General features: G+C 44.8%; 1 protein-coding gene across 2 annotated transcripts; it reads right to left on the bottom strand.

Moving 5' to 3' along the window:
* Positions 1-48: 48 nt before the first annotated feature.
* LOC115458800 (sequestosome-1-like) lies at positions 49-16,811 on the bottom strand. 2 transcript variants are annotated; one of them, XM_030188612.1, is made up of 8 exons: positions 16,454-16,804; positions 13,335-13,430; positions 12,185-12,414; positions 11,584-11,740; positions 11,241-11,330; positions 6,710-6,924; positions 1,275-1,476; positions 50-732 (listed from the first exon to the last, which is right to left on the bottom strand). In XM_030188612.1, the coding sequence occupies exons 1-8, from the start codon at positions 16,629-16,631 to the stop codon at positions 584-586; spliced, it is 1,317 nt and encodes a 438-aa protein (XP_030044472.1). In that variant the 5' UTR covers positions 16,632-16,804; the 3' UTR covers positions 50-583. The 2 variants fall into 2 exon arrangements, with proteins under 2 accessions (XP_030044473.1, XP_030044472.1); XM_030188613.1 differs by lacking the exon at positions 11,241-11,330 and having other exon boundaries at positions 49-732; positions 16,454-16,811.
* Positions 16,812-18,181: the final 1,370 nt, after the last annotated feature.

The raw sequence follows: 18,181 nt of genomic DNA, 5'->3' as shown, positions 1-18,181 counted from the left end.
ATAGCTAGCACACACAAGCGACCAGAATCAAAAGGCACAAGGAGATGAGAAATTTTAAAATGCAAATCTTAGACTACAACTATTTTTCCTTCATTGCCACTTTGTAGAACTTGAGCATGCTGTTAGAACAGTGTTCCAGCTGCTATACAGATGGTGCTCTGTTACATTAAAACATTAAGCCCCTACTTTAGAGGTGGTGCAATGCAGCCAAGTTAGAAATTTTCATGAGGGGAATGAAGGTAGTCTTTGGAATTTAGACACAAAGGCAGAAGTACCAAGATCAAGTAGACAATGCAGTTTGTAGAGATGATTTTAACTTGATAAGAGTGTGTTACTTGTTGTTCCAGCCTAGCCCACGCTATACTTCAGCTCAATTCTTCCCTTACAATTTGTCACTTGTTAGAAGACAGTTATGCCCTCTATGTAAATTAAACAGTGAAAAGATAGCACTAACCTTTGTCTTACAAGTAGTAACATTTCTAAGTAGCTCTAATTATAGGATTAAGTGATACTGCTTCACTACAAAGAGAAGCCCTAATCAGATAAGCTGTCAATTTAAAAGGTTAAGGCAGTAGATCCATGCTTAATGGCGTTTAGAGTACTGGATGGCATCTAGTGCTTCCCCAATGTTGCAGTTTTTTTCTTGGAGCAGCCGTGTGAGCCATCCCCCTTCATCTGAGAAGCCCATGGAAAGCATTTGTGAGAGGGATTCGATCAAGCGAGGGTCAGCTTCTATTAAGTAAGAGAAAAACACAGAACATAGTACTCTTAAAACAATGATCTAATGAGCAGGTATTAGACAGTATTAGTCTACAATATTGGATATGGACATGTTTGTACCATTCCACCCTTACTGCTGTGTATGATAGCTCTGATAGTAGATGCCAAACCTAGGCAAATGGCATAAACCCTGTTAAGAGCAAGCGTCTCACTACTGGCACAGAACAGTTTTAATGTTTCATTTGGGAGCAGGCCCTGAGGCTGTTGGACTAAGACTAATGGTTCCAAAAGCTAGTTTTTCAGGACATCCACATGTATCTCTCATGCATATTCATTACTGATGTCCTACAAACGTGAGTGGCTAGGGTGCTTCCAGGACCAGCTTTGGGAACCACTAGTTTAGAAATTAGTTTTGTAAAATTAAAGCCTCTCCATTTATCTACCCCAACCGCCAAACCTTGCTCTTCAATGGCAGAAAGTGAAGATATCTGCCAAGACATGCCTCCCCACCCCATTCACAGCTGGCCCATGATAGAAATTCAAAGATTGCCTGCCTGGTGGGAGATGTGGGTATACTGCAGCTTCTCGCAGACCCACAGGTTGGCTGGAGAGCTGAGCTGGGTCTAGAGAGTTAGGTTTGTCTGCTAGAAGCTGCATAGACTGCAATTCACCAGTCGAGGGATCAACTTCTTTAGGGGATAAATGAGTCCAGTCATCATCACCTCCTGAACAGCAGCTGCCTCTGTCACTTTGGTCCTTAAAAAAGTGAAAAAAAAAATACATATATAAAAATGTAAGCACATGGCTTAATAATAATCAACCAAGAACTGCTGCAAAAGGCAACATTCTGCCTTATTTACAGCACTACCCTGCTCACTCCTAAACCACCTCAGCCAGTCAGGTTTTCAGGATACCCAAAATGAATATTCATGAAAGATTTTCATGCACTGCCTCCACTGCTCACAAATTGATCTCATGAATACGCATTGTGGATATACTGAAAACCTGACTAGCTGTTGTGCCTCCATGAGCATGTTTGTGAACCACTGACCTATTACAAACAAATTGCTTTCTCTTACCAGGAATTGATGTCCACTCCACAACAAAGTGGTTTAGTTTTTACTGTATTCATGCACCATGATAATTTTAAGATTGTCAAAAAAAAAAACTTGGTTGCCCTAACATTTGGTGTGGTTTATATGATGTTAGGAACAGAGGAGAGAAAATAAAATCCCAAACAGGCAACACTCAGTCTGCAGGCTTCAATTTTTAGAAAACAGAGATTGTGGCAGGTGTGACATTATAGTTTTACATATTTTAAAGCTCTTGATCTCAAGAGTAGATCAAGTACATGCTTTGAATGCTGCATTTCAAGTTAGTAACCTCTCTCCCTATTCCCATCAAGAATAGCCTCCACAATGATCTCAGGTTTGCAGTCCTAAGCTGTTGCCAGTGGCAGGCTGTTTCAAACTGGTCACTGTCCCAAGATTACAGTAGTGATAATGGCTAACCTGCTGGAGGGTATTTTTGATCACGCCCTACCTAGGCAGTTGACTAATCACAGCAGTGTTGGACATCCATCACCAGTCATTCAGTTACTTAAGTTGAGACAATAGATGGTGTAGCAAAAGTCCTAGCATTTTATAAAGTGCCATTTACCCAATTTTGTCCTTTTCTAGGGATCTTACTGATTGCTACGTGGAAGGGTGATAGAGTGTGAGAGGATAAGGGCAAATGACCATTAGAACCCCCCCTTCCCCACCACCAGCTCTGCTCCAGTCATAGCCACTTACCTATACTCCTTTGACTCACCTTTACACCCCCCCCCCCCCCCTTAGTCCCTCTACTCAATTCCTTCACATGCACCCACCCTATACAGGGTCTCCCACCAACAACCCCCTTAAAATGCCATCACTGACCCTCAGTCATGGCTTGCAGGACAGCAGCTGCCTTGTTCCCTAGCTGGGGCATTGTACTTGTTGATGTTTAGGCCCCAAACAGAATAGGTCCTGATGTAGTGAGCTTTGTACTTGTGTATGTTCAGGCCACACACAGGGACTTGGAAAGCAGCAGTAGGATGAGAACAAAGGGGGCTTCTTTTACTACAGCCATCTTGAGTACACACTACCTCTCCTGGTCTACTGTGAAGATTCTATAAGCACTAACCAATTCTGTGGCAAGGGAGGAATGTGTGGTCCTGGCTGCAGGATCATGGTGTTACTATAGCCACAGATTCTAAAATCCAGTCCTTGGGACACCTACTGATTCTGGTTCTCACCACAAATATGAATTACATAAAACTGCATATAACAGAGGTGGTGCATACACACAGCACATGCATATTCATTACAGAAATGTTGAAAACCTGAGTCGCTATTTGCATTCTGAGGACTAGGTTAAGAACCCCTACTGTAGACCAAGGCTCTGGCTCTACCTGCTGGAGATTTGGAACATGTTCTATACTACTGCAAATGTGATGCAGATAAAAATGAGGGGCCCGATATCTCCAAGGTGGAACCTGGCAGGAGATGATAATTCAGCAGCACTTAAATCAGTTAAGGTAGAGGCAGAGCATAGGTACAGCACCTACTTAACCAATAATCCAGTTTGTGGACTAAAAATTGCTGATAAATAACCAGAAAGTTAGGACAAGCTTTGTGCTGTTCTTAATACAGGGAGGGGAAAAGGGTGAAAAAAAAAAAAAAAGCTCTACCTCAATCCAGACTGTTGGAGCAGTACTAGAGAGGTGTAGTGACAAAAATCATACCCCATCCCCACTGGAATCTTACTCACCCTACCCCTCTCCGCAAGATTATTTTTTGCTATTTTTTTTTTTTATTGTTCAAGTATATACATCACAGCAGATAAAACATTTCTAATACACCAAGAATACTATCCAAGAACCTGCCATAACACTTCTCCCACACCAATTTAATGGTACATTAAAAAAATTCTAGTCAACTGTCTATCTTGGTTCTAGCCACAGCACTACAGGCAAGGAAGAAAGAGAAGTTGGAACACTCTAGTGCATGTGTGCAAGACTTGTCTCCAATTCACTGGCACTGTGTACCAACCAGGTTGTCATGTGTCAGTAGGTCAGGTTAATCTGGTGCTTGTGTCAGGGCCAAGGTCTGCACATCAGTCCACCAGTAGAGAATTAACAGTGAGTGAGAGCAGATAAAAACCTGAATGCTCCATTCTGCCCACTCATCATCAAGTCATAATTAAATCACAAATAGTCTCTCTTTGGCATTTCTGCGACATGACCATAAGGATAGGGCTGAGCGGACTTCTACGGCCTAACTGCTGGAGTTGTAGAAGCCCACTCCAGCGTATCAGTTTTCTCAGTTACAGGAAACAGACCCTAAGTGTGTCCAGCACTAACCTCATGTTCCAGTCACTAAAGTTGCTAAGCCCTTTCTAGCCCATCCTATGCTAGATTGCCATATATGAGAGACAGACCATACATGGCTGCACGGTAACAGCCCTAGTTCAACAGCACAGGAGTCACCATCTAAGTGTCACTCAACAAATCCATCAAGGTTAACTTCCATTTTCTAATTAGAGAGCCTCCATGTTCATGCCATGCCTTTTTAAATCCCGCCACCATTTGTCTCTCTACCTCCTTAATGGAGACTTGTCCCAGCTGTGCTGTTAAAGAAACTTGGTAAGTGACAGGGTGGCACAAGTGCAGTGTACACTTCCACAAGAACGCCGCAAACCCCGTTCCTGTGCAAGTAGCACTAGATGTCTAGACACCAGCATTTACTATACATCCAGTGCCTCATTACCAGTTATCAAAGCAGGCTCATTGAGGGAGTAGTAGGTAGGCCAGCTTCTCCCCCTCCCCTTGCCCTAATCATACCAGTTAGCCCTCAAACGCACTAATGTTTGCAGTCACAGACTGTAGGTTCCAATTGACTGTCTAGGTACAGCTGCATAAGAACCTAGAACTAAGTACTGAATATTTGTCAGTTACTGCAGTTTTGGGGGTAGAGTATGAGCCTCTCAGAAGCACGTTACTCTAGTAAGGAAACAGGCCCTATATAGGAACCCTAGGTAACATTCACCTACACAATACTCACTGCCTGCCTGCCCAGTTTCCAGCATAAGTACACAATAGACAAAGCTGCTTATGCATAAAAATTTGCATACAAGAGGTAGTGTATGCAAGTTACTTACGTACTCCGGTTAACTAGTTGAAAACCTGGCCGGGTGTGTAACAAGAAGTAGAGAGAATTACTTGAGCACGCATGCTACTTTCCCAACTCAGTCCTGCAGTAGGCCCTTGTGAGTCAGGCAGTGGCGTACCAAAGGGGGTGGGGGGGAGTGAGTGCCACGCATCTGTCTGGTTACTTCCTGTCAGGGCAGAGGGAGCAGGGAACGAGCGAAGCCCCCAGCAGGTAAAGATGCACCGGGGGGGGGGGGGGGGGGGGGGGGGGGTCGGGCCGGGCCGCACATCCGTCAGCAACGCTCATTCCCTGCTCCCTCGCCCCGGAACAGGAGTAACCCATTCCGGGACAGAAGGAGAAGGGACCGAGCGTGGCCGACAGACACGCAGCACCCCCCAGCAGGTAAAAATGCACCGGGGGGGGGGGGGGGGGCACATCAGTGATCCGCCCCAGCTGTCAGCCACCCTAGGAACGCCACTGGAGTCAGGTTTACGTCCACAATGAATATACATTAAAGATTTGCCTACAACAGGCAGTATATTCAAAATCAAGCTCATGCATATTCATTGTAGACCAACTGCCAAGGGCCTACTCCAGAATGGACTTGAGAAACTATCTCCCCTTACCACTAGTGCAACGGTGGCAGCACTAGAGGTAGTAGACAGGGTAGGTCCTCACAACCGCTCCAGCGAGCCCTCTTAGGGTGTCACATCAAGCCTGGATTTAATAAAAACCTACATTGGTAGCTTACTGAAGACAACTCAGCTTTCTTGTTGCAAGAGTAGAAAAGCATCTTTACAGCCAGACTTCGTGTAGGGGCAAGGTGAAGTCAGTAGTTCTTGACTCAGGCCACACCAAGCCTAGTCTGGTCATCAGCTTTCTTCTGGCGTAGGTAGAAAATATCTTATGCCTGACTTGTAGGGCCAAGGTGGTCTACTATGTCAGTGGTTCTTGACTGTCCTCAGGGCACACCAACCCAGTCTGGTTTTCAGAATATCCATAAAAGTGCGAGACACACAATATGCATGAGATGTTTGCACTCTCTGTGGCTATCTTGAAAACCTGACAGTCTACCTCAACCACTGTGTTAAGAAGAACTGTGGTAAGTGGAGACACATGGGTCTGCAATAAGGGGGAGGGGGTAACATTGGCCCTATGAACAGCCACATGACCTGAAACTTGTGAAAAGGCAACAATATTTCTTCAGTCAATTTGAATCGGTACAATACTTCTGAACCTAGACTTCCTGGTACAGTTTTAAGCTTGTTAGGATTCATGGAAAGGAAACTACCGTCCCAGTCTAGACACGCTTTCCTCTCCTCCTCCAATCTTTTAGGACTATTCCCTTGATAGAACAATGCCTTTCTGGTAGGCAGCTGGCACCAACAGAAAAACTGTTACGGACTGAGCCTGGAAAGTCTAGTTTGTTGCATGTGACCGCACTAGATTGGCAGGCGCTCCTGTTCCACCCTGCTTACATGGGAAAGCAGTCAGCAATGATGTGTCTCCTACAGCAGCCAGGGACAAACCCTAGCATCGGGGCTGGTAATATCAGCAAACAAAGGACAGGTAAGTTAGTTTCATTATTTAGTGCCATTGATCAATATAGGCTGTAGGTCTGATTGTAACTGATACCAAAGGCAAAGCCCATGTACTGTTTTCATTAGGCACCCAGCCCAGAACTTAAATATAGTTTTCCAAAATCAGGTACTAAAGTTTAGCTAAATAGCCATCAACCAAAGGTTTTGTACACCTTTGTTTTAGCAGAATCTGAATCTACACTGCTAGGCATATAGTTTATATTATTTCAGTATTACCTTGTCTAACTGCATGGGAGAGTTTAATTCAATGTCTCTCATTCTCTGTGCAATTGACTCTGTTTCCATGGAAGCTCCTCCAGTGGCCCCATTGCCTTTACTCTGGTCAGTGGATGTGCTGTTAGGCTGCGAGTCTTTTGCCTCAGTGTTGGGCTGGGAAGGAGTTACTTTGCTTCTTTTACCTCCATGTTCAACATCAATATCCACTTCTATACCTGCAGACGTAACAAGATTCAATACTGGTTAAGTTCTTACAGGACTGAGCTGTCACTCTGTAGGCAAGTATAGGAAAATAAAGTAGCTTTAATAAGCTTCCACACTGACTTCTTGAATCTGGGTCAATTTTGGAGACTGCAGTGTGAACACTAACATGAGCCTTTAGGTTTCTAGTATACTCCATATGGGGAATAAGACAGTAGGATGGCACCAAGTCTAGGGGGATTGCTAGTCAGCTTTGACAACAGGGTTGTTGTTTTTTTTAAGTCATCTTAGTTCATAAAGTGTGAATGACCTGGATCTCATTGGAGCTGCCCCCCTTCTGCAACACCCAGATATGAAAGAAGTGCCTATTTGCATTTAGTGCCACTTGAATGAATTTTCCCTCCCTCAATTCAAACCACTTTCTGCTATCCACTAGTTATGAAAATCACACTTTAGTACTCTACAGTACCAAGCCTTTTATTTTGCTGCTCTCAGAGCTCAGCATACAGCTTATGGTTTACAGTTGTGTAGTATACATATGGCCTATCCAGTCTGCCCATCCATACCAATATTTTATCTGTACTATCCTCCCCTCCCCCCTTAGAGATCCTGTTTGCCCCATGCATTCATAATTGTTACTCCTTGTCCATTGAGAGGCCATTCTATATATACACACACACCACACTTTCTGTAAAATAGTATTCCTGTACATTATAAGCGTTTCCTTCCACCTCCATCCGATGCCCTTGTTCTAGGGCTTTTCTTCAATTACCTTTGCTTGGCATTAAGCAGTTAAAAACAGCATTTATTAATGCAGGCTCTGAACCAATTCCAGTATAATGGGGACAAGTTATTTATATACATGATTTAATGTATTTTTGTGTTGTACTGTGCTCTGCTCTTGATAAGACTGGAATATAAGTGCTAATAAATTAAAAAATGAAGTGAAAAGCAGCTTAGCCGAGACATTTACATACTGCTGTAGCATGAATGCAATCTCCCCTTTCCTGCCTTTCTTACAGAAGTATACAGATTGGAATCCAAGGCTGTCCCCACCTACTTGGATGGTAGTCTAAATTGGGTCTCAGACTTACCCAGAGCACTATCACTTTTTCTGCTGGCCATTCCTCTCCCTAAGCACCCAGACATCTGACTTCTACCATCATCTTCTCTGCTTATATGACCACATTAAAATAAGATACAATAACCTTTATATACAGAAGTACTTCACCCTTATACTGTACTGCTCACTTGGGTTTTTGCAGCCCAAATATGTGATCCTGTATGTCTGTTGCCCAGTTCTAGACCACTTTCAAGTTTGACCCACAATTTTGTAGGCTCCTTTTCTAGGCAAGCTGTGATTGAAAAAAGTTTCATACTATAGAGCCTGTTTGCCGAGGTGTGCCAATGGCTACTGCACATTAAGCCAGTCTATGGTAAAACTCCCATGTGTTTGGTGTAGAAATAGGTGAAAATAAGGCAGCAATTGTTTTGGTCACAATAGTCACTCCCCCCCACCCCCAGATCATAACACATTTAGGGATAGTACCACCCCTGGGCTGCTTCCCCCCCCCCCCCCCCCCAAGCATTTACCCAAGGTCTCCCTGGTGCATAAAGGAGTATTCTGCCTCTGCTCCTGCCCAGCTTCAAAATGGAAACTGACCCCTAGCTAGGGTTACCATATGGCTCCAGAAAAAGGAGGACAGATTGAGCCAGCCGGGTTTTACTTCCATTGCTTTCAATGGAAAGCAATGGAAGTAAAACCTGGCTGGCTCAATCTGTCCTCCTTTTTCTGGAGCCATATGGTAACCCTACCCCTAGCTGTAGTCTCATGGTTCAGCCAAATAAAGGCTTATTTAGCCATGGGACAGGAGACCGGGGGGGGGGGGTGGAATTACTTCTGCCTCAAACACAAATTGCGAGTGACCGTACTCACCCGCAAATGCGCAGTAGAGACCGAACATTCAAGGAGCAACACTCCAAACCCCGCCTCCACCAGCAGCTCCTGTTCCTGCACCAAACGCAATGCAGCCAATAGGGAGGGGGCGTGGAAATTGGAGGAGGACGTAATGCAGCCAATAGGGAGGTAAGGAGGGGGTGTGGAAATTGGAGGACATAATGCAGCCAAAAGGGAGGGGAGGGGCTTGGAAATTGAAGGAGGACGTAATGCAGCCAATAGGGAGGGCAGGAGGATGAAGAAGAGAACCACCATGTACAAGGGCACAGCAGGAACGACGAAGTGGCCGAGGCAACAAAAAACCCGCAGCAGAAACCAAGCAGGGATCAAAAAATGTTCTGGGGCCAAAAGAAAAAGGTAAACAGGTGCATTCACTCGCAGCGCACACACACAAGTCCTGCTTTGCAGCATGAAGCAAAGACATAGCTGTCCCGCCCCTTTGGCTCACTGAACAGCAAGAGTAAGCAGAAGGGGCGGAACAACAACGTGTATGCGGCAGGGGGTATCTGCTTGGGGCCACAGGGGCCTGGGCCCCCCTACCGCCGTTAACCCTCCCCCGCCTACCGCCGTCACCTACCCCCGAGGTCCGCTTCCTCCTGCCGGTTTTTTAAAATATTACTTCAGCTGGTGGGGGACCCCAACCCCTGCCAGCCCAGCCGAGGTCTTCTTTAACTTCATCCTCGTGCTGTGAAAGCTGCATCCTTCCAGTTGGACGAAGAAGTTAAAGACGACCTCGGCTGGGCTGGCGGGGGTGGGGTCCCCCGCCAGCTGAAGTAATATTTTAAAAAACCGGGAGGAAGCGGACCTCGGGGGTAGGTGACGGCGGTAGCGGGGAAGGTTGACTGCGGTAGGCGGGGGGGCGATAATGTGCCCCCTCACTCTAGCCCCTGCCCCCCTCTACCACCGAACCTCAGATACGCCCCTGGTATGCGGGGAGGGAGACCGGCGCAGGACTGAAAAACGAGCCTGCCTTTCAAACTGCTCCAACAACTGCCTACAAGGAGACACTAAACCTCCACTGCCACACAGCTCCAACAACTGACTATAAGGTGACAACCTCCAATGAGACGGAGTACTAACAGCTCACAAGCACTCTCTCACTCAGAGACACGCACGCACTAGCTGCTCACTCTCACTCACTGTCTGTTTTCCACAGAAACACTTCATTTCTCACTTACTCTCACACACAATATTCTAAGAAGGGGAGGGGGACAACAACAAAAAACCCTGATTTGCAGCTTATAACAAATGGATATACAGAGCCACTGACCACCACCACTGTGAGAGCTCACTCATGCTGTCTCTTTAACAGAGAGAAACACTTTCTCTCTCACTCACTCTCTGACCCAAACATATAAAAGGCAAGTGACCAACTCACCTACAAATGCGCAGTAGAGTCACTCAGAACGCTAAGAGTGTAGAAGTCCAAGCCCCGCCTCCACCAGCAGTACAGTCCAATAGGGAGGAGGGCTTGGACATGGGCGTGGAAATCGGAGGAGGAGGGAGCGGAACTGAGGGAAACACGCTGGGGGGAGGGCAGGGGAGAGAGCAGGGTTGGTGGACCCGGGGGGGCATAGGAAAACAAAAAACTAGCCCGTTACGGGCTTAACAGCTAGTTTACTAGACCACCAGGGTGACCTTTGGTTATGCCATGGGCAAGAGGCATGTATTTCAGGCCCCAGCACAAGTTGTGCACCCTATGCTCTCTGCAGGGCAGTTGCTAACCATGCACTGCCTCTGCACTTTAAAGTACAAAACAAGAGCACCACAAAAAAAAAAAAAAAAAAAAAAAAGTTAAATGTGCAATTCTACATTCACAAGAACTCGGCAGATCCATGAAATACACAACTTAGAAATGAGCTATGGTTTCCCTATTTGGCTAATTTTTCCTGCAACAACAGATGCCACAAACAATAGTTTCTTCTTTTCCAGTCTGATGGTCATTAGGTTCACGGAGCATCCTCTGGTTTGAAGGGTTTAATTGCTCCCTGTTCTGCTCTATACAATCTTATCAGCTCCATATCCCCTCAGTTGTCCTTTCTCCAAGCCAAAGGGCTATATAGCCTTTATGAAAGGCCCTAACCTATTGAGAACCACTTTTATCACCCTTCTGATCTTCTCTAGTTTCACCAAAATAAAAATGGGGGGGAATCTTTCCAACTTTTGGCCCTAGTTCAGCTATTCACATAGCTATTGGGGAATTCTAGAACTAGGTATTTCCAAATAGGCACCCAAAGTACATGCCAGAAAATAAGGCTCAATGCACAAAGTACATATCCAACCTGAAGCTAGGTGTATGTACATACATATGTAAGTGTGCTTTATCCACAGGAGCTGGTGTCCCTGTAAGGTTGGGCCGTGCAAGATACTTACCCAGAGGGCTCAGCATTGCTGCCACACTCTCTCCAACATTCTTCAAGAAGGAAACATTGGCTTCTTGGGCCTGATTATTTGAGGTTGAGGCTATTAGAGAGAGGGGAGGAAAAAAAAAAAAAAGCTGACATGCTGAAATACTACTGGAAACTGCACAACAGTGCTTTGTTTTCAGCAAAAAAAAGTCAGTTGCTGCATTTCTGTAGCGTTAAGGCATTTCAACCAGACTCTGAAGATACACCAGCCACAGCCTTCCTAAGTCAGCTACCTATATGTTCTGTTTGAAGATGGACAGTAATCAGACAAAACTGCTAGTTTACCCTTGCTCCAGTTCACTGCGTACCTTGCTCAGTTGGTGGGTTGGGGGGTTGAGCACCAGGTTGTGCCTGGCTGGTGTTCCGGCATGTATAACCAGCCATAGGGAACCCCCAAGCTTGCATCCATGCAGCTGGTGGGAAACCATGCTTCATTTTACGAAGCCAACGGCCACGAGCAAACCACTAAGGAGAAAAGAGATCATAAGTTTAGTCTGATGGAACCTGCAGCTATTTATAAAAATATTAGCAGGTATCAAAGGAACAGCACATCTGTGGGTGTGTCATTTGGTGCAACATTTCTCATCCTATTACTTTAATGTTCGTAGGTACCAGCACCAGCAGCACATTTGAAGTTAAGAGGTTGACAAATGTTGCTTTAACCACAGATGTTACTACAGAGCATAGGGGGAGGGAGGGGGAAGTTCCACAGCACCTAGGAGAACTAACATCTGGCTAATTACAAAAAAACACAATGTGCCCAGATTAAAATATACCACATACTGAACAAGTTAATTTCTTATTGTAAATTTAGAGGACTTCGGGCTATATCCCAGCTTGACCTCTACTTATCGATTCCTGGTTCTCCAGAGAGCAATCATGTCTCCTTTATTCACATGTGCTACTCACCTCCATGGGATGGACTAGCGGGCTCTGGAAGCTGATCATGTTGTGCTCCTTGTGAATGCCCTTTGCCTCACAGGTGCTGCAGAGGTCATAATCAGGACAGACGGCACACTTGAACCGATTTCCCACCACTGGTCCTTCACAGCCATCACAAATCACATTAGGATGCACCACATTTTGGGGGCGCTCCTGGCTACAGTGGGAACGGTGTTCACGTTTGCAGTCTCTCTTTTCTGAAGGTTTAAAGAGAAAAAAGTTGATTCATTTAGGCATGTCGCTCAAGCAAAAGTGCCTACTGGTGAGTGTCTGTCTACTCAAGCAGAGAAACAGGTACACATCTCATTACAGTCCATCACCAAACAGATATGTACGAGTTTACATGCAAGAAAGGGGAATACATGTGCATTTCAGCTTATGAAACTATTACAGTGTTCATTCAACTATGAGCTTATGTTCTGCTATATTTCATTCATAAATAATGAATCCAATTTAAAAGGCTTAATGATATTCATGCAGGAAAACTGACCTCATTTTGATACTACCAGTTATGATAAGTATAAAACAATACAACTTACACAAAATACCACTGCCAATATCTATTGAACCAATAGAAATGCCCTGCCTGCTAAACTTCAGCTCTCTGCAAGGGTATTTTCCTGCTCTCACCTTTGCTGGTCAGAGGCCTGGTCAAGCCTGAACATCTTTCCTGGTCTAAAATGGATTCTACAGCCTATAGCCTGAATACTTCAGAAACCAGCTTTCTACAACAGATAAACTAAAATAGCGAGCCCGACACAGGCCATGTTTCGCCCAACTGGGCTGCATCAGGGGCTACTAGATGTGCAAACAAGTGACTTCGACAATCTATGTACTGAACTCATATGTAAAAGTGGAGTTGGAAGACAGCCTGACCAAAGGCAACTCAAAAAGGATGTATCATGCCGAAGCCATGATCACACCGTATAGCACAAAATGACTCATGCATATTCACTGTGGATATCTTCATGACCTGGCTGGGTGTGTCCCAAGGACTGGATTGAGAACCTCTGGTTTAGATTATATTCATTTTTGTCTATGCCATTCTAAGCTACTTAAATTTTTGATCTGCATCACAGTTAAGTCACCTACGACAGATAAGTACAAAGAACATTACCTTTAACATATATGCGGAAAGTTGCCTCCGGCAAGCAGGCTAGAGCCATCTTCAACTCTTCATTACTTGAAAAAGCAATCATGTCCCCATCTTCATCTGTAGGGGGAGGGAGAAAAGGTCAAGTTTTGAAGAGTGCTTTTTGTCTAGATCTAGACTTGTATTTAGAGTTAGATTTCTTGGCATAAACTATTTAAAAAAAAGGGGGGGGGGACACAAAACAGACACCAATTTAAAGTTCTGACCTCCTAAAGGAGTTCAATGTTAGTCATTTACTTTTCCAGTTAACTCAATATTTTGACCAGTAACGCTTACCCTCTTATCTAACACCGTTAATGCTGTAAGGAATACTGATTGCATTAGAACAAGGATGAAAAACCACAGTCCAAGGGCCAGAACCCAGTCAGCTTTCCAAGATATCCACAATGAATTTGCATGAGATTTGCAGGCACTACCTCTACTGCATGCAAATCTCATGCATATTCATTGTGGATATCTTGAAAGCCTGACTGGACCGGGTTGGGAACCACTGCCCTAATGAATATAGCAGAGAGATTTCTATGCCCATCTCATGCATTTTCAGTAGGGACATCTGGGGGGGGGGGGGGGGGGTCAGACCTCTGGTTGCTCTACAGAGCAGAGTATAGATCAAGGCTGTGTAAGATTCACACTTGTTGAAAGGCTTCCGATACTAATCATAAAAATAAACTTTGCAGATTAAGTTCTACTCATCCTGTTTATTAGCTTGTATGTATACAGTTAAAACCCTGTGTAAAATATCCATATTGTTGCAAAATAGGTCCCCAGTTATAGCTGCCTTACCAGGTGACGACTCCTTCCCCTTTACCTTGCAAGTGTACAAGGCTACTGGCAACCTCCAGGACTGAAGGGAGGAAACCTGCTGTATTACCCAAACGGAAGCTTGCTTGCCTATTAATTCTGTGTTTATTAGAGACATTGGGTTGGTTTTGTACACAGAGGTCTTGGGAAAAAATGGTCATTTTAGTATCTATGCAGCTCAGTTTCCTCAAGATACTGAAATATTTGATGGGTAGGCATTACTGGTTAGGAAGCCAGTGCTCTGGAATGCACTGTTCGCTAACATAATCTCCCCCCCCCCCCCCCTATAAATTCAACTTCTTCTGGTTCACTTTAACGCCTTTCAGAGAGGATGGTCTGGCCTTTGTCAGCGCAGTGACCCACAAAAAGATTGCTTTATGAATTGTGTGATTCTTTAGTTCTGTGCCCTTCAAAACCATTAAAAAAAAAAAAACACTGACAGTAACACAGACCCCCTTTAACCGCAGCTTAGCAAATTAGAATTTCAGGATAAGTACGGACTTCTCCACTAGTGTTCAGCACCAGTAGCCAGATATACAGACAAGACTAGGTAAAACATCTGGTCAACTATCCAGGGACTGGCGCTGTGTATTTTTGCTACCTGGGTAAATTACAGCTCTGCTCCTGGAGCACTGTAGCACTACCTAGATGGAATCTCATGTTTGATACTGTGGCATTATCCAGGTAACACCACAATATCACTACCTGATCAGCAGGTACTATCACCCAATTGCTAACTAAGATTTTCTAACCACTCCCACAGGCGGAAATACTGCCACTTTAAAAAAAAACCCCAAAGCAAACATAGCACGAAAAGTCAACATCGCAGTCACTATACAAACAAATGGCAAATTCCATCTAGAGCAAGGGTTGGAGCTGAACAAGCACCATGGTTCCTTTGTTTTGGCAGGTGCAGGCTGGAATTGCCGTCTTGCATAAAGCCTTGCCCAACCCAACAAAAATCCAAAGACCTAAGCAAGCCTACCAGACCAAGTCAAACCTATAACCACCTAATCACCGCCCCCCCCCCCCCCCCAGCCCAAAATAAATAGCTTATGATAAGCAAGGATGGAACAGGATCAGCCCCAACCCGTTTCCCCTCCCCAACAACTTTTTCTGAACAGTCATAAGAGTTTCTCTCATTTATGTTTGGGTTTCTTATTTACAAGCTACACTTTGTATTTAGTTCACACGTTTCAGTTGAGCTCAAGCCAAGTTACACTCATGACAGTTTCCCTGTCCACAGGGCTTATGCTCTAATGTTACAAGGACAATTCTCTAACTAGGTACCTCTCCACTTGAGACTCCCAACACATGGCAAGATCCTATTCTATTATAAAGGCATTGAAGTACCCAGACCATTACAGAAGGTTTATATGAAACTCTACAGAATTCTATAAGTTGACTGTATTAGTGGGCAGCCTACTCCTTGCCTAGGCACACCCCACTCCTAATATTTATACACCATCCATACACACCCCACCCTTACAGATTAGCAGTTCAGCACTATCACACCGAGTTACTAGCATTCCGTGAATTTACACGCACAAAAACCGCACAATTGCAGGTGCCCGGTTATACAATTGAGACTTTGAACAACTCATAATGCTCATAATCAGCTGCATTTGAACCCTGCCTTCCCAACCTCTCAGCCCACTGCTCTAACCACTAGGCTACTCCTCCAGCCCTGTCCCAAGTGCTTTTGCTACATATATTAAACATAAGTACATAAGTAGTGCCATACTGGGAAAGACCAAAGGTCCATCTAGCCCAGCATCCTGTCACCGACAGTGGCCAATCCAGGTCAAGGGCACCTGGCACGCTCCCCAAAACGTAAAAACATTCCAGACAAGTTATACCTAAAAATGAGGAATTTTTCCAGTCCATTTAATAGCGGTCTATGGACTTGTCCTTTAGGAATCTATCTAACCCCTTTTTAAACTCCGTCAAGCTAACCGCCCGTACCACGTTCTCCGGCAATGAATTCCAGAGTCTAATTACACGTTGGGTGAAGAAAAATTTTCTCCGATTCGTTTTAAATTTACCACACTGTAGCTTCAACTCATGCCCTCTAGTCCTAGTATTTTTGGATAGCGTGAACAGTCGCTTCACATCCACCCGATCCATTCCACTCATTATTTATACATTTATTACATTTCCTGTAATTACCAGTATATGCCCCCAGCTAACAGTCTTCTTTGGCCACATGTGTACTTTTTTTTTTTTTCGTAACTGCACCCATCACACCCCAAGTACCGAAAAGGAAAAAGAGGCTGACGTACCCCGATAGAACATCTGAAAGTTGGCCTCCGCCAGGCACTGGAAGACCTCACCGACCTTCCTCGTCAGGTTCTCATAAGCAAGGGAGGCCCCATCTCCAGAAGGGTCGAGGGTGAACCTGCGGATCTCCTTGTGCACGTCCTCCTTACCCAGGAGATAAGCTTTCACCGTGACGGTCATCGCTAAAGCTGTGGCGCAGCTAGAAATCGGATACAAAATAACAACTCTTCAGCCTCGGGAATTTCCAAGCGCTCTATTCACACGCGACCGAACCTCCTGCTTTTATGCGCCGTTCGGGGCGGACCCTGCGGGGGGCGGGGAAGGGGGGAAAGGGAAAGGAGAGGGGGCTTCAGGACTCTGGGGAAAGTCCCACCTCTTGGTTGAGAAACGGGGGAGGGGCCGCCCAGTTCTGAACTGCCCTACCACGGGTTTGTTTGGGCTCGTGACGTCACGGTATACGTATTTCGAAGTGAGAGCGAAAGGGGGTTGCCGACGGACGGCTGGCGGTTCCTGTAGCCAAGCGGAGTAATACTGTACATTGAACTGCTTTATTCTGGAACAGAGCGACGACATTTTATAGCTGTTAATCAGCAGATTTAGATGCCGTGTTTGTACGACAAAACTGGGTTAGGGCCTCCCAAAGAACCACATGAATTTAGGAGGTGATTTTTCGAAGCGCTGAAAATCAGGGTTTGTTTTTTTGCAAATCAGAGGAAGGTGCAGTTGCTCAGCTAATATTACAAGGACAGGTGTGCTAAGGTGCTCTACAGTAACATACGTAGGGGACCACCTTCGGGATGTATGCGCCCCCCACACACATACCCTTTGAGAAGGGGGGGGGGTGCTCTGTCAAGGAGCACGTTTATTTTATATTCCGCCTGGCCCATACCCGGATCTAAGCAGTTTTCAAATCCATACAAATATATATTTATAAAATAAAATGAAAAAGAACTCCACAAAAAAACAAAAGGCCTGTCTCATCACACAAGAACAATCATTTCGCTATTCTAACACAATAACTCTAAAACAAAAGCTATACCATAGTGGCTCATAATTCCCAGGGCGTCTAGTAGACCTTACCATTGCTATCGATTCGCATGTCAAAATAATATGTTTTTTTAAAGAATTTTGAATTTCTTAAAATTATCACCTCTGTTCTAATATTATTTAGGCAATCCATTCCATAAGGAGGTCAGCACCACCTTTGGGTTGGGTCAGCAGGAGGCTGTGTGGTGCTGCTGATTTGCCTGTGCATGGATCAGGTTGAATTGATGGGCTCCTGGGCCATACACACTTCAGGGATCCTAATGGAGCCCCTTATCACGTCACCAGATACACGCATTAGACACTTGGGGTCTGCTACACTAGAAGAGTTCTCCAATTTTTTATTTATAAAAATTGTGTAGACCACTCTCATGATTCTAGACAATTTCAAAAATAACATACAGTGAAATCATTCAAAACATTTAACATGTTAACCACAATTACAAAAAAAAAAAAATAATAATATATACGAGCAGCAGTCAGACAAAATTATTCATCTCACCATGGCACCAGTTCTCAATTTAACTTCAAACTTCAGGAAACTGTTATCTTCCTTTCATATTACAAAGAACTTCCTCTTGTGCTGTGATCTGAGCTGGATCTATATTATGGCAGCAAAATGTCCAAGATCCCACCCTTAACATGCCCCCTTGTGATTTGAACGCACTTCTGACGGACTTCATAGA

This window comes from Microcaecilia unicolor, unplaced genomic scaffold (assembly GCF_901765095.1).
Source record: "Microcaecilia unicolor unplaced genomic scaffold, aMicUni1.1, whole genome shotgun sequence".
Taxonomy (NCBI): Eukaryota; Metazoa; Chordata; class Amphibia; order Gymnophiona; family Siphonopidae; genus Microcaecilia; species Microcaecilia unicolor.
The sequence above is the reverse complement of the archived record's forward strand: the minus strand, read 5'-3'. Positions and strand labels throughout refer to the sequence as shown.